Source organism: Amphiura filiformis, chromosome 11, assembly GCF_039555335.1.
Source record: "Amphiura filiformis chromosome 11, Afil_fr2py, whole genome shotgun sequence".
Lineage (NCBI taxonomy): Eukaryota > Metazoa > Echinodermata > Ophiuroidea > Amphilepidida > Amphiuridae > Amphiura > Amphiura filiformis.
The window spans coordinates 57113361-57128324 of NC_092638.1; the positions used below are offsets into that span (position 1 = coordinate 57113361).

General features: G+C 37.9%; 1 protein-coding gene across 1 annotated transcript; it reads left to right on the forward strand.

Annotated features, from left to right (window-relative positions):
• Positions 1–1374: 1374 nt before the first annotated feature.
• Positions 1375–12686, forward strand: LOC140163797 (development-specific protein LVN1.2-like). The gene is made up of 5 exons (XM_072187113.1): positions 1375–1507; positions 7214–7377; positions 7904–7982; positions 10859–11041; positions 12577–12686. The coding sequence occupies exons 1-5, from the start codon at positions 1375–1377 to the stop codon at positions 12669–12671; spliced, it is 654 nt and encodes a 217-aa protein (XP_072043214.1). The 3' UTR covers positions 12672–12686.
• The last annotated feature ends 2278 nt before the right edge of the window (positions 12687–14964 follow it).

Sequence of the window (14964 nt, forward strand, 5' to 3'; positions counted from 1 at the left end):
TTACCAAATATTTACACAGCCATGACAACGAACCATTATTTTCGTAAATGTCACAAAGAAGCCACAACTGAGTCGGTTTGTTTATTTCGAGCGTCATCTCCGCGTAAATCAGTGTGTACGGCGCACGAGACAATAGGCTGTTGCCATGACATCGGGAAATGGTACTTCAATTGCCCCGCGAATAGTACTACCATACCGTGGAAACATGACATGTTGCCTCAGGGGATCGACGCTAAGTCAGGTACCGCGTGAGCAAACTCAAAATAGCGCAAATAGCGCGAGCGTACACAAAAGAAACTTCGCGCGTGAGATAAGCGATGTCGCCAGGTCTGTACGCTGTACCGGCGTCAGCTGAATTCGAGTACGCTTAGAGGCCACAAGCATGGAAAATTCCAATCTGTGTATTAATAATCTAAGAGTACTACTAATAGTAGAGAAATTACAGATTCAGGCCCGCGCCATTGATAAGTCAGGGCGCTGCCATTAATTTTGAATATTGTTACAATTCATTTGTTTATGTTTCTTATATTCTTTCTTTTATAACTATGACCATTTAAACATGTACCTTAAATATTAACTGTCATGACTGTATCCGTTTGTTTGGTAAATTTTCATGAAATATTGATTAATTGTAGAATTTGTAATTAAACCCTGGGCGCCGCCATTTTAAAAAAGTGAAGAAAAATGCTGCAGCCACCGGACGACTATGGGAAAATTTGCTGTAATACCTTGGCAGGCACCGTATAATGAAAGACGAAGATAAAGAGAATTTATCGCGTCTGACGTCATCTGTCAATCAAACTCGAGCACGGTCTGTTTACAAGTGTCGTGATGATGACTTGCTGAACGCGGATTTATAACCGGGCGCCTTATTGTTAATTTTGCACCTTTCGACATGCAAACCATCTCAAAAGTTAGGTCTTTATAGTTGGAAACTTTCATAACCGAAGGCACCATGTCCACAATGCCTAGAAAAGCTGCTTTTTGCCTTGTAAAAGTACGTAATTTTTCGCCATTTGCTGCTATTCCTTTTCTCCGATCAGCACCAGATAGATCGGTCTTCCTTTACGCGCTGATTAACCTGTGTAAACCAATCAAGGATCGTAATTGACAGTGACATCAGACGCGATAAATTCTTTTTTTTTGTCGTCTTTTCAATATATCGTAGCTTTAAATTGTACAATTTCATGATAATTAATACTTTATAATATGTTAAATAACACTATTATCTTTTATATGGACTTTCATTTCGACAATAATCGCACATTTGATCCGTATTTATTGTAAAATCATCGCAGCCGAAGCAGACAATGCGCGAGCTGACTCCAGGACCGCCATTTTGTAATGAATTTATGAATATATAATTGAAGAAAAATGCTGCTGCCACCAGCGATAAAGGAAAAGGCTACGTCGATGAACGGAGTCTCAAGTCCATCGCACTACGTGCTCTATATCTTTAGTCCATGGTTGTTTACTGCAGAGCTGCCAGATGGTAGAGGCATTCCAAGTAATAGGCGTACGGTGCTCAAGCCGCGCGTGGTTTAATACACGACAGTCGACAGGCGCAGATGGAAGACGCAACTGGTGACGCAAACACTGACGCACAGACCTTGATGTTGTACAGGCCATAGACATATCACCTAGACCTATGAGTGCCCATCCCTAACCATGGCTGTAGGTGAAGCCACGTTTCCAAGGTGATTTTGGTCGGGTTGTCGGACGCGGAGAAATAAGCGTTCATGTCTGGAGAGAAAGACGCGCTCATTTGCGTGATTGTTGCATCATTATCGCTCGCGTCAAATGCAACATGTTCCGTAGACGCGAACATATCTGCTAGCTTGCATCCGGGTATGCGTCCTTGTCAAAGTCGTTGCTAAGCAGTGTCGGCTTCACTACGCGAACCAAAGTCACTGGTCTAGGTACTTGTTTGTCTGGGGTACAGGCTGGGTGCGGAGAATGAACATAACTAGAGTGGGATGATTATGTTGACCAAAGTTCAGTACAAACATTTGCTTGGGTTAGAAAAACACGTTTGTGCTAATGTTTTCTAATCAGAAACGAGTCTCCGAGTATTTCTATTTTATAGTACTGGGGCCCGAGCACTGATGAAGACCTCAGCATCGCTGGATTTAAATGTTTTTGCTGACTTGGAACTTTTGCCTTGTTTAAAGACTTTTGTCTGACACGGCGTTTATTTTATAGGCATATTGGTCTAACGGCACGCATCCAACACTTTACTTGGAAAACCACTTTTATCGCCTACTTTGTGTGCCGACCAGAGGATGTTTAAAGACATTCCCATAACCCAACGGGGTTTCTGACCTTGGTATGTCTGCCTTTTGTACACATGTGGCACAGTTGACCACACCTTGCATTGGGATTGTGTGCACATATCCGCTGTTCTCATCCTTTTATTTAACATTCAAAACATTGAGAATTTTTTGAATAAAATTAATGCAGTGGGACAATATGAATGTTTCCTGTAAGAAAGTCAAATATCAGTTATAAGTCTAAACTATTAGCTCGTTGGCTGCAGTTTTAAAATTGCCATTTTGTGTGTGTGGCAATGGGGACTTTGCCTTTAAAATAGGTTATATTGATCAAATTTCACAATCATAGTGCATTGTAGGAATGCCTTTAAGCTTCCTCTGTGTGCCGACGTAGCAACCTTGTCTTTGAATATAGAATAAGGCTCGCTAACCCTAACCCTAACTCTAACCCTAACCCCTAACCCCTAACCCCTAACCCCTAACCCCTAACCCCTAACCCTAACCTAACCCTAAACCCTAACCCCTAGCCCTAACCCTAAAAATACGAAATTCACTGGCATAAAATTGTGTCAACGCATTGATCTTTGGGTCTTACTACAGCCTTGGCCGATTTACCTGTAGATTTAGATTACTATATATAATAATATTAGCTTTTTGATCACAATTTCTGATATTATAATCTCAAATCAAACATCAAGTTTAGACCTCAGGTGATTCCAGGTCCGCACCTAATCATGACAATCTGAACTTTGAGATTTTATTTGATATCCACTTGTAAAGACGTCTAGTTAGTTCAGTTCATTGTCAACTCTTCCGAATTCAGCAGGTGTCTTCACGGTGTCGAAAGCTGAAATAATTACGTTCATCATGAAGGGGCAATTCTTAATTGTGATTGCAGCAGTGATTGCATCTGTTTGGGGTCAGGAATTCTGTTGTGAACCGGAAGTGTATGAAGTAACGCTTGGTAATTAATATTTAATGAATTGTAAAGAAAATATCTTCGTTAAAGAACTTTTTTGTGCCACATGTTTTTTGAAACGATAAAAAAGTTTACATAATGGCTCGGTTCAAATCTGAAGTATTGCATAACAATGGGCTTTTCCAGATGAAAACTATACTCCCCATATGGAAGACATGACCTTAATCGCCCATAAAGGGGGTGTACATGTCAAATGGAGTCACCCATTCAGGTAATTCGAAAATCACACTCCCTGTGTGGGATATTAAGGTGATGGCTTCCATATGGAGTGTATGGATTTCAACTGGAATATCCCAATTAAAAGACATTCATATTGATAGGTTTCATACTTGCTAGTCAGGTAGGCAATGTGAAAAAGGTTATATTGTATTATTAACGCTAAGGCTTTGTATATTTTATAATTTGCTTAGTATAATTCCGAATTTGATTGACAGTGCTCTGTTTTGGATTCCGTTTCACTTAATAAGTTTTCTGTAGGAAACGGAATGAATTACGAAAAACACTAAATTAAAATCTTTCAAAATTATTTTTATCGATAAAATATTATTCCTCTATAAAGTGTTGAGGTAGACAATTGTTCGCCCAAGGGTAGACAGAATGACATTTTCTGGAATAAAAATATTTTGAAAGATTTTATTTTAGTGTTTTAGATTTTATAAGGGGGTTAATTAACAAACACTTGAACCAATGTTGATAGAAATACGTAATAAACTTCTTTTTAGTGCTTCTATGGTCACAAATACTTGTATTTTCCACCATATGAATTTGGTAACAAAAAACAAAAAAAGCCTAAGGATTTAATTCAGTGTATTTGTAGTGCATGCAGATTCGATATACCGTAACTTGACGCGCGTATTTTGTGTGATAAAAAATGTCTGGAAACACCCGAATTTACCGGAAGTCGAATATCCGTAACAGATGGATTGAAGCGCTTGTAGAGTCGAGGCTAAACTGACCGCGGTACTGTAGAGATTAGGTACATAATCGTTTTTTTACACACTGCTATGCAGTAATGACCTTTTTCCCCATTTTTATTAACCTGTACTTGGGCCTGGTGGAAGGAAAAAAAAGAACATACAGACATGGTCCACCAGACCCCATCTTAATTACGGTAACCAAGATAGATACAAAGATACAATCAGATTATGACAATGAGATTTAAATAATACTGTCCTACCACGACAACAGGACCCAACCGATACCTCTGTAAAAAGAGAACAAAAGAGCAAATGCTGCGCACTACCAAAGGTGATGAAAAAGGCAATCAGAAAAAGAAGTGGTAGCCCAGCAAAAGCATGAAAACACAAAGGCAACTGTTGGGTCCCCCTGCCATGGGTGGACAGAATCAGCACCCTACAACATGTATAATTAGATGAAACAAATAATGTTGGTTACGAGTGCATCAATAAACTAGATCAGGGATTTTCTACACAAAAACATAAATATCCCACCCAAACACCCCCTCAACAGTCAACACCGCCGCCCGCCCCCCCCGCACACCGTCATCATCCCTATATCTTCGTGTTAAAAATTGCCGTGATAGTACGATGAATCCTCACGTTTTTCAACAACTACGCATGGTGATTTTATTCGAGATAGGCCGTGCAACTCAGGCTAAGCATACAATTTGAGATTTTGAGCGCCTGCCACACTGTTTCTATTCTATGTTTTACGATTTTCGCATGATCAATATATGGCTGGCCGTAACCGCCACAACGTGGAGCTGCTACGCGTAGCTTACTTTTCGCTTCGCGGAGCTAAATTGACCAATCATGTTAGATCTTTTCATTACGCGGAGCCAGTGGATGCATCCTCGTTCCAGAGAGAGAAAACTCTTGCCAAAATTAATGTTTACTATGGGGATTTTAAATGAATCGATTGTAAATAAACCACGACCAGTTGTACAGGATCAATACTATTGTTTGATTAGTGTATAGTCAATCTTACCTTGCATGCATGTGTCATGTGTGTGGCGTGTTTGTTTGTTTGTTTGTCTACTGTGTCAGGCCAGGATCACTGACACCCACGGTACTGATACTCTCATACACGGTGATCATATTGTTGAATGTTGTTGACTTAAAAATAATCATGATGCAGTCATGTCTACAGTAGAACTCACCACGACCTTTGAAGGACTTAAACCCTATTAAAAGCTATTAAACCAAGATAACACTCAATGAAAACGGCTCAACTATGTTACATCAGATCTTCTCAGGTTAAATACATACTGCACTTGTGTCTGTTTTACCTGTGCAATGAGCAATGAGCTGGTATTATAGTTTCAGTTGGGTGAACGATTATAAAGCGAACGCAAGGTAACAATACTGTGGGCTTTTGTTTATGAAATGAGACAATAGTCTGCTTATTGTTAACCAGCGTTCTTGAAAATGAGAAGCTTAATGACTTAACACGGTTTAGAAATAATTTCTTCATATTTTTTGGTACAGAAGTACCAATATTTCCAAACACCTAAATTAGCTAAAAATTTAGGACATGTTACAAAACTATATTTTCTAGAATTTCAGAGAATACTTTAAATATTGGCCGGTTATTTTTTACACAGTAGTGACGTCAACTAGGCAATGGCCTATACTTCTAACATACACTATTTGTAGAGGTCACGCGTCAATGGTGAGCGCACTGAGTATTGTGTATAGGAAAACGGACAGTAACTACAGTATGTATGGCCTACTACTAGTATATAAAGTAAATCCGAACTGGTTTGCAGTTTGCTGAAGGTCGAATTCCGCAGGGACACCGCGCAAGTTATACAAATTAGCTCCCGGCGATACACTGCAGATCGCAGAACTGTGTGCATAGTTTACCACCACTCTGCCTAGCTATATAGTTATGTACAATACTGTATGAGTTTCTTATGAGTGCATGTCCATCTTAATAATAAGTCAGTTCGTACTTTTCATAAACGACTTTTTGAATCATAACTTTCGTGACCGAGGATATCTTGCAACTACGTGACGCTCGTCTGGCAAATTCTTAATGAATAAATTCGCTTCACGTAATGAGTAAGTCGTACTTAATTAGTCAGTTTTACCTCCGAGTAATGAAAAACTCTAACATGATCATGATTGGTCAATTTGGCTCCACGGAGCAAAAAGTCAGCTACGCGTATATCCAGCTCCACGTTGTGGCGGTTGCGGCCTACCATATCAGTATCCCATATGATATTTCTATTGCAAAAATTTTTTATTTGTTGTCAGGTTTTATCTTAAATACACTAACTGGAAATTAAATACACTAATTAGTGAGGACCGGTATTTTGCTGTGGATATGTTTAACTGCAATTTGCGGGTAAAAATTTGAAATCCTGAGTAAAAATTTTGATCATATTCAACTCTTTGAGAAAAAATTTATATAAAAGAATGCATGTAAAATCCAGCTGCAATACAATGTACATTATTGACACACTATCACTCTCTTTATCTACGGCAATAATAGAATATCGATTTCAATCGAATTGAATACGATGCTCAGTTTTGAGTTTATAGTTGACTACTAAGCGACCTAAGCGATCGATTGCTAGCCAATCAGATAGAACTCCTTTTCTTGCGTTCGGTGAAATACCAGTCGCCCGTCGCTCACCAACGGAGTATTAAATTTATATTTATCGAATAGGAAGTCGACACTGTGCCCCGCCCACCCATCCCCCAAACACACATACATGCAGGACAAGTGACAAAACAAAACACAGATAACTTTCCTCATATCACAGTGCAAATAACATGTTCCACCATGGCAAGAAAAAAAATAATTAAAAAAGGGCTAAAAATATATATAAAACACACAATGATTAATGAAAATTGCATCCCATATGTAGTAATGACCTTGATATGAGACCGGCCATTTCGACATTTTTAGGAAATATTATTTGCGGAAAATTTGATTTGATATAAATGATGTGCTGAAAAATCAGTAAATTTACTATAAACATATCGATTACTTTCAGGAATAATTGGTGAATTAAACAGGGACCATCTCCGAGATGATTACAATGAGGTATATCAAATAGCTCAGGATCACACCAAGCAACTGAGAGGCGCTGAAGTAGAGATTACACATCTACAAGATGGAAAGGTGGAAAGGTACAGACTCATCGAAGATTTTACCAAGGTAAAGTTGTCTTGTTTCTATCTAATTGGTTTAATCCTTAGATTTAGACCAAATATACAGTTAATCCATGTCAAACAGTTTTATCATCTTTGATATTTTTAATTTTCTATTAGGCAATATTAAAGGCCCGTTCAGTGATTTGTTTATCCGGATGATCGTAAAAATCATCAAAATTTAGATGTTGGTACCTTTGTCATTGTCATAGGCTAACAATACATAGCCTGTTTAAACTGAATCCCGTGTATTTAATACAAAATAAGGCATTTACATGAATCTGTAATTTATATACTGACAGTATTATAAAGTAGCTACGTGTATTTGAATGGGGCTTCAACTTCGTCAAAACTGCTGTTTTCTTCGTTTTTTTGCCAATATTGGATTTCAAAAATACCAAATGACAATTTGAATTTGAAATGACAATTTTTTTAAATGTCCCTTCTAAAAAGCATGTGCTGATACATTCAGTAATAATGAAGTCGTTCGTTTAGTCGAAGGTTAAACTGGGATTATTTTTCTCCTTTTACAGCACACTTATTGGAGATTTGATGCCAATGAATGCAAGAAGTATACCATGACAAACAGGACTTTGCATCGGTGTGTTCCGCGTGAGTACAAGACGCATAAGGCCTCGTATCCATAGGCTGTTCCCTTGTGGCGTGTGCCCTTGTTCCGTGTTTACTTTTTCCCACGTGACCTGCCACACAGACAACGAACCTTTGTTTTGCTTAGTGGCCGTATCCATAGGTTGTCTGTGTGGCAGGTCACATGGGAACAAGTGAACACGGAACAAGGGCACACGCCACAAGGGAACAGCCTATGGATACGGGGCCTTATATAACAACATACGCTAATGGAAGATAATTAGGCCAGAATTGAACAGTACCTCAATGAAGCAAATCAAAATCTAAAATCGGCTATTCCAGTTGGAAACCGTATTCATCACTTGTACATGAAAAACATGACGGTCCTGAATCTTCCGCACAGGGAATGTAAATTTCAAATGGACAAATGGAGTTACCTGAAGGAGTGACCCCAGATTAAAGTCATGTCTGCCATAGGGGGTGTATGGGTGTTAACTAAAATAATCCAATAATATTAAAGAAAATATCACAAGAGACATCACAAAGATTTAATTGTTTGTCTGAAAATTTCCATTCAATTGGTTGCTTTATTATTATTATTTATTGAGTTGCATAACATTGAGCCTTAGTTTTATTGATGATGTCTTGTATGCCCTAAAGAAAACAAGATATTCCTGAAAAAAATTTGTGTCAGTTCCAATTTACATGGTAATTATTATTTTAATATAATGTTAAAGATGGAATTGCATGAGAAGTTTTGCACTGCAGGACTGACAGGTACATTTAGTGGTAGTTCATTTATCATTAAATAATTATACACTTACATACGTGTTTTGGCGCAGCGTCAGCCTTCTATTCTAGATAAAAACGTTTCAAAAAATAAAAAAATATGCAAATGAGGTAGCTAATTTGCATATTTTGCGACAAAAATCACATGGGATCTTAAGACTGCCCCCTTACCACCATCCAACCAAGTTAAATCTCTATATGCCTCACCAGTTCCAAAAAATGGCAAAAAGCCTTTTTTAAAATAAACAAAAATAGCATCTGATCTTAAGACTGCTCTTAACCATCACCCCACCAAATTACATTTCTATATGCCTCACCAGTTCCGAAAAATGGCCAAAAGCATTTCGCCAAATAAAAAATAGGCAAATGTGGTGACTAATTTGCATATCTTGCGACAAAAATTTCAACGGATCTTACGACTGCCGCTTACCACAACCTCATCAAGTTACATCCCTATACGCCTCATCAGTTCTTCGAAATGGCAAAAAAAAAACACCCAAAAACAATTTTTAAGTTAAATATGCAAACTAGCTACCTAATTTGCGCCAAAAATTGCATCAAGTCTTAGGGCAGCCACTTACCACCACCCTACCAAGTTACACCCCAATACACCTCACCAGCTCCGAGAAACTGCCGCTTACCACAACCTCATCAAGTTACATCCCTATACGCCTCACCGGTTCTTCGAAATGGCAAAAAAAAATTAAGAGTTAAATATGCAAATTAGCTACCTAATTTGCATATTTTGCATCAAGTCTTAGGGCAGCCACTTACCACCACCCTATCAAGTTACACCCCAATACACCTCACCTGCTCCGAGAAACTAACCTGGAAGCCAAAGGCATTTAAAAACAGAGTTCACACAATACAAATGTATAAAGACCCCATTATAGCATAAGGCAATTTATAAGTCATTTTAAATGATTTTAAATGTGACGTATAAAATTTGTCTATAACACAGGGAGATATAAAATGTAGGGATTTGGGTACTTTTTGTTCAATTTTCACAGAAATTGAAGGATTTTGACCCATGTTTTTGTTTGTCTGTTTACCCCAGGGTCGCTGAAACAAAGAATTATTTAATTAAATCACCTAATTTATAATTAATAAAGGACAAAGAAAGATAAAAGCAAAAGTTTGCTTCATTTAGTTAAACAATAGTAACATCCCTGTTGTGTACAAAAAATAACTCTATACGACAATGCAAATCAAGATCAATTTATGGACTATTAAAGTGCACAGGGAAATGTTGAGTACCCGGTATGTAAATTAAATGGAACAGCCAAAATGCCAATGGGTATGTAATTTAACTAGAACAGCCTTAAATTGATATCGATATCAATATTGACGTCACAGATTCGATTTGTCACGTGATCACGGTTGTTTGATGGGATCATTTATTAGTTTTTCAAACAAAACATGTACAACCAAATTTTAGGCTTAAACAGCTAAATGTGATATCATGCTAATGTATACAGATGCTTTTGAGTCAACTTTGATTTCCCCTCTTTTACAAAATTATTCACTTTTATAGCATTTTATAGCTTTTTCGGATATAAAATGTATCTATTAATGACAAAATTGGTGGCGCTATTTAGTTAATGGAAATTAATCTTTTAAGCTTATAATACAGATAATTCCTTTTATTGTTTGATGAAATACGTTTATAAAATTCCCTTGTTGCTTGTTTCACCTATTCCAGCTGTTTTAATGGCAGTATTAATCACCTACCCCTTGCGAATAAACAAATATGATTTAGGATAGATAGCGCCATCTATAGTTTGCATTTAGTTAATAATGAAGCCAATTCTATATACATCAAACAACCGTGTGATCGTCAAACCTGTACTAGAGGGTGTCAGTTCTACAGGAACTGACACAAAAAAGTATGAAATTAATCAATATCTGCTCGTTATGATTCTTTTAAGAACCTTAAAAGGTTTGCGCATTGATAAAAATGTTGAATAAAAGGAAAATGGTGGCACAATTATCAGGCAACTGAAACTTGTTTGTCCGTATATTTGTTTCAAAGAGAAATAGTTTGAAAAAATCTGGCAGCCTAAATTTGAATTCCCGTGTAAAGTACCAACTTGATTTTTTTTAAATTTCAGCTAATTCCCGATTCGTGGAGTCTACATTCCTTGGTGACGAACAGCTTGCTATCGACAGATGGGAATACGAAAGAAATGACGAGAAGAAAGGATTTGAATCGATCAGTTATACCAGAGGGGGTTGTGTGCCCGTAGAGAACCACTTCAGAGGAGAACGCATTAATCCGGATGACAAGACAACAGGTATAATGAAAGACAGAGATAAAAAGACAGTTTGCGTCTGACGTCAGGGCAAAAGCGCGCCGTGATTGGTTGTCGACCGGCGTAGTACGCCATTTTCTGTCAAGTTGTCAGAATTCGAGACGCGAATTAGTCTTTTTATCTCTGTCTTTCAGTATAGAGCTATGACTTCTCTGACCCCCTTCTCTTTGTCGTACCTGTCATAGGCTTAGAAACCGGGAGCTAATGGGGCACAGTCCCGGGGGGTCACTCCCATTGTGGCCTGTACACCATCCGCGATAATCAACTTTTGAAAAGCACCCTAAACAAGGATTTAACCCTTGGCTAAAATGATACCCTAAACAGGTGTTTTCACACCCTAAACAGGGATTTTATTCCTTGCATCAAATTTCATATCCTAAATTTCATTTCCGTGTATTAGCAATTGCAATTTTGCTACCCTTTTTTCCAATATTTCATGTTTTTGACACCCTAAACGCGTTACTAAACACGAAAAACTACCCTTTTTACGCGTTTTTATTATCGCGGATGGTAGACAGGCCACAATGGGAGTGACCCACCCCCGGGGGCACAGTTCATTCACGAAATTGGTAAGGCGGCTAAAATACCCTCTGCCTCTCCCAATAATTCCCGTGTGAAGTAAAAAAGAATGTGATCAAATACCCGAGAAATGTGTGGTTTTTTTAACATTCGGGAAAGTTAGATGTTGACGGTGGACATAAATATAGCAACAAACAAATTTATTAAAAATGTAATATACCCGTAGATCATTCGGATTTAGAAATAATTCGCAATTGTAGCTTTTTGCACAAGTGCATACCAATTACGATAATACAACCTTTAGTTAAGGGCAGGTGTGTTACCGTGTGTACTATGGTTGTCATTCATAATGTATCGTACTGAATACGTCGCACAGTGTCATCGCCCTGATATCTTCATGGCAGAAATCGCCATGGTAGGTTAAATCCACCGCCACGCATAGCCATTTTATATCGACCTGTTTAATAGTTTGTGTCGCATAAGAGCCGAAGGACATCTGACTAAGGCTGCTGACAATAGCCCCGATTAGCCCGGTTACTGTCCTCGCTGTGTGTTAATCAAGCCTGGTACACCATAGGTCATATGGTTTTAGACTACCTTCACGATTGGCCTATACACTGCGCTATATAATTCGGCACATATAAATCAAAATTATTGTCAGTTTTTGACTCAAGACGCAAGCTAGTATCTCAAAGCGCAAGCCAGCGACTATCATATCTGTTAAAAATATATATTCAAGTGCAAGGAACCACATCTGGTTTCTTTATACGAAATCATTTACGGGAGATATTCATCATTTTCAAACCCGGTATCCAAAGATTTATCGTCTGAATATCAATCGTGCATAGCACATCCACGTGTATCGATCCCGTGTATTCATTTCAGTGTCTCTTGCTGTATAGTGTAATTATTAACCGGGCGATGTCGGTGTGCGTCGTCCACTCTGCAGTTGAACTAAACGTCGTTTATAACACACTGATTCTGATTCTTTTTTTCAGAGGGTTCAGCATATAGTGGCTTTTTTGCCAATTTCCGGAAAGGAATAGCAGATCCAGCACGCTACTTTACTCTTCCGGCTAACTGCGAAAAGTAGCTCGGCGATTATGGAAATCCTGAAATTCTTGATGTTCCGAAAGATGTCTTAAAACTGCCATCGTGATCATTTTCAAATTCAGATTAAATATTTTGGTAAAATATATTTTAAATCATGAGACGAAGAATATAAATATTACTTTACGATAAGTTGTTGTAGGGGGTGTTAATTTCTATTTAATTGCTATTTTATATAGTTGAAATCCATACAGCCCCTCATGAAAGACATGACCTTAATCTTCCACAGAAGGAGTGTGAATTTCAAATGGGGTTACCTGCATGGGTGAGTCAGTTTGAAATCTACACCCCTAGAGTAATGTCTTCACTTCCATGGGGGTGTATGGAATTCAACTGGAATAGCACAATGTTCGCAATAAATTCTTTAATTTGGAGAGTAATCTCCTATCGCTCGTCTTAAAGGCCCATTCAGTGATTTGCTTATCCGGACGATGGTAAAAATCATCAAAATTCAGATTTTGGTACCTTTGTTATTGTCATAGATGTGCTAACATAGCCTGCGAGTGGTTCAGCCGAAAGCCGTGTATTTATTAGACAAAATAAGACATTTTACACGAATCTGTAATTTAGATACCGACAGTATCTAAATTAGCTACATGTATTTGAATGGGGCTTCAACTTCGTCAGTACTGCAGTTTTCTTCGTTTTTTGCCAAATTTCGCATATCAAAAATATCAAATGACAATTTGAATGACTTATCTGTCCTTCACTTTTAAGCAATTTATAAATAATTTTAATTTTTTACACTTGCGCTGGGATCACTGAATGGGTCTTTAATAGACATGTTTTAAACCACCCCATTATTTAAATACAACTCTCCTGGTGTGTACTTCCGGCAAGCATTATTGCTGGGCATACCTCATGCCATTACATCTTGTAATGACAACGTCTGCTTATTTACGACTTACATGAAATGAGAATAAAGTTGGTAGTTTCGAGACATCCTGGTTGCTGAGTTGATACTCTTTGTTTGCCTCGCACCTTTCCAAACCAGCAGTATGTCCTTCGTGAATGGCCCACTGTACTTCCATGCACAAATGACATACAGAAACAAAGAACACTAAGGCAGCAGCCAGGACGTCTTGGAGCTACCAACTTGCGACTTTATGCTCATTTCGTGACGGTGGTAGCAGGTCACATTTGTAGATTACAACGACCTTTTGTCCAAATATTTGTGTACTAATATCTGCTAATCAGCGGTAACGACCTTTTCTGCTAAAGGCCAAATTCAAACTTCGTCAGTCCAAAACTCATAGATTGTCGAAACTATACGTTTTGACTTCATCAATGAAAGGCATAAGTCGATAGACTACTCAATTCTCGCTATTCGCAATAAGGGCGCCGCCAGCGGATTTTGCGATAATAATCGTGATGTATCATGGGAAAAGGTCGACATCAAGTCCGCGCAATACGAATATTACCATGCTATTACATAGGAACACGTGACAATATTTTTTAGTTTGTCAAAATAAAGGTGTTACACGCGAATCGATACTCAATAATACTTAATAATGTGATTTGAAATGTGCACAATCAATTTTTTCTCTATCGATTTGCGTGTAATACCGTTATATTGACAAACTAAAAAATATTGTCACGTGTTCCTATGTAATAGCATGGTAATATTCGTATTGCGCGGACGTTGATGTCGACCTTTTCCCATGATACATCACGATTTTCCCATGATACATCACGATTATATCGCAAACCGCTGGCGGCGCCCTTATTGCGAATAGCGAGAATTATTGCTTCAGACAAAAACATGGTACAAGATACTTCCGTTTTAATGTGATTTTATGCTTAAACAACACAAAGACCGCAAAAGAATACCAGTTCTTTTTACCCCTGTATAATGTCAAGATTAGAACCAGCAGCCAACAGTTACATCATTTAGAATGTTCAGCTCGGACAAGAAATGAAGAAATGATGATCCGGAATTCTAAGGGAGATGCAAATTCAAAAGTTGCAGTTTACTAATTGGATCCATTGATTAGAACATTAAAATGCAACTTTTGATAACATTCCCTCCTTGGATTTTATATGATCACCGTTTTTTTAATTCTCAACCAATTTCAACAAACTAGTTCTTAAGGGGGTACTACACCCCTAACCAATTTTGTGCCTATTTTTGCATTTTTCTCAAAAATTATAGCACGTTGGTGACAAGTAAGATATGTATATTATAGGGGCAAGGACTAGAACTACTGTTCTCAAAATTCAGCAACTCAAAGCAATTAGTTATTGATTTATTGATCAGATATTGGTTTTCCCGCATT

Excerpts from the sequence above, each read along its gene's own strand:
- LOC140163797 (XM_072187113.1), top strand. The coding sequence starts at position 1,375 with ATGCTGCTGCCACCAGCGATAAAGGAAAAGGCTACGTCGATGAACGGA. Across the intron at positions 1,508-7,213 it reads AGATGGTAGAGGCATTCCAA|GAATAATTGGTGAATTAAAC; the intron begins GTAATAGGCGTA and ends GATTACTTTCAG. Across the intron at positions 7,983-10,858 it reads TTTGCATCGGTGTGTTCCGC|CTAATTCCCGATTCGTGGAG; the intron begins GTGAGTACAAGA and ends TTTAAATTTCAG.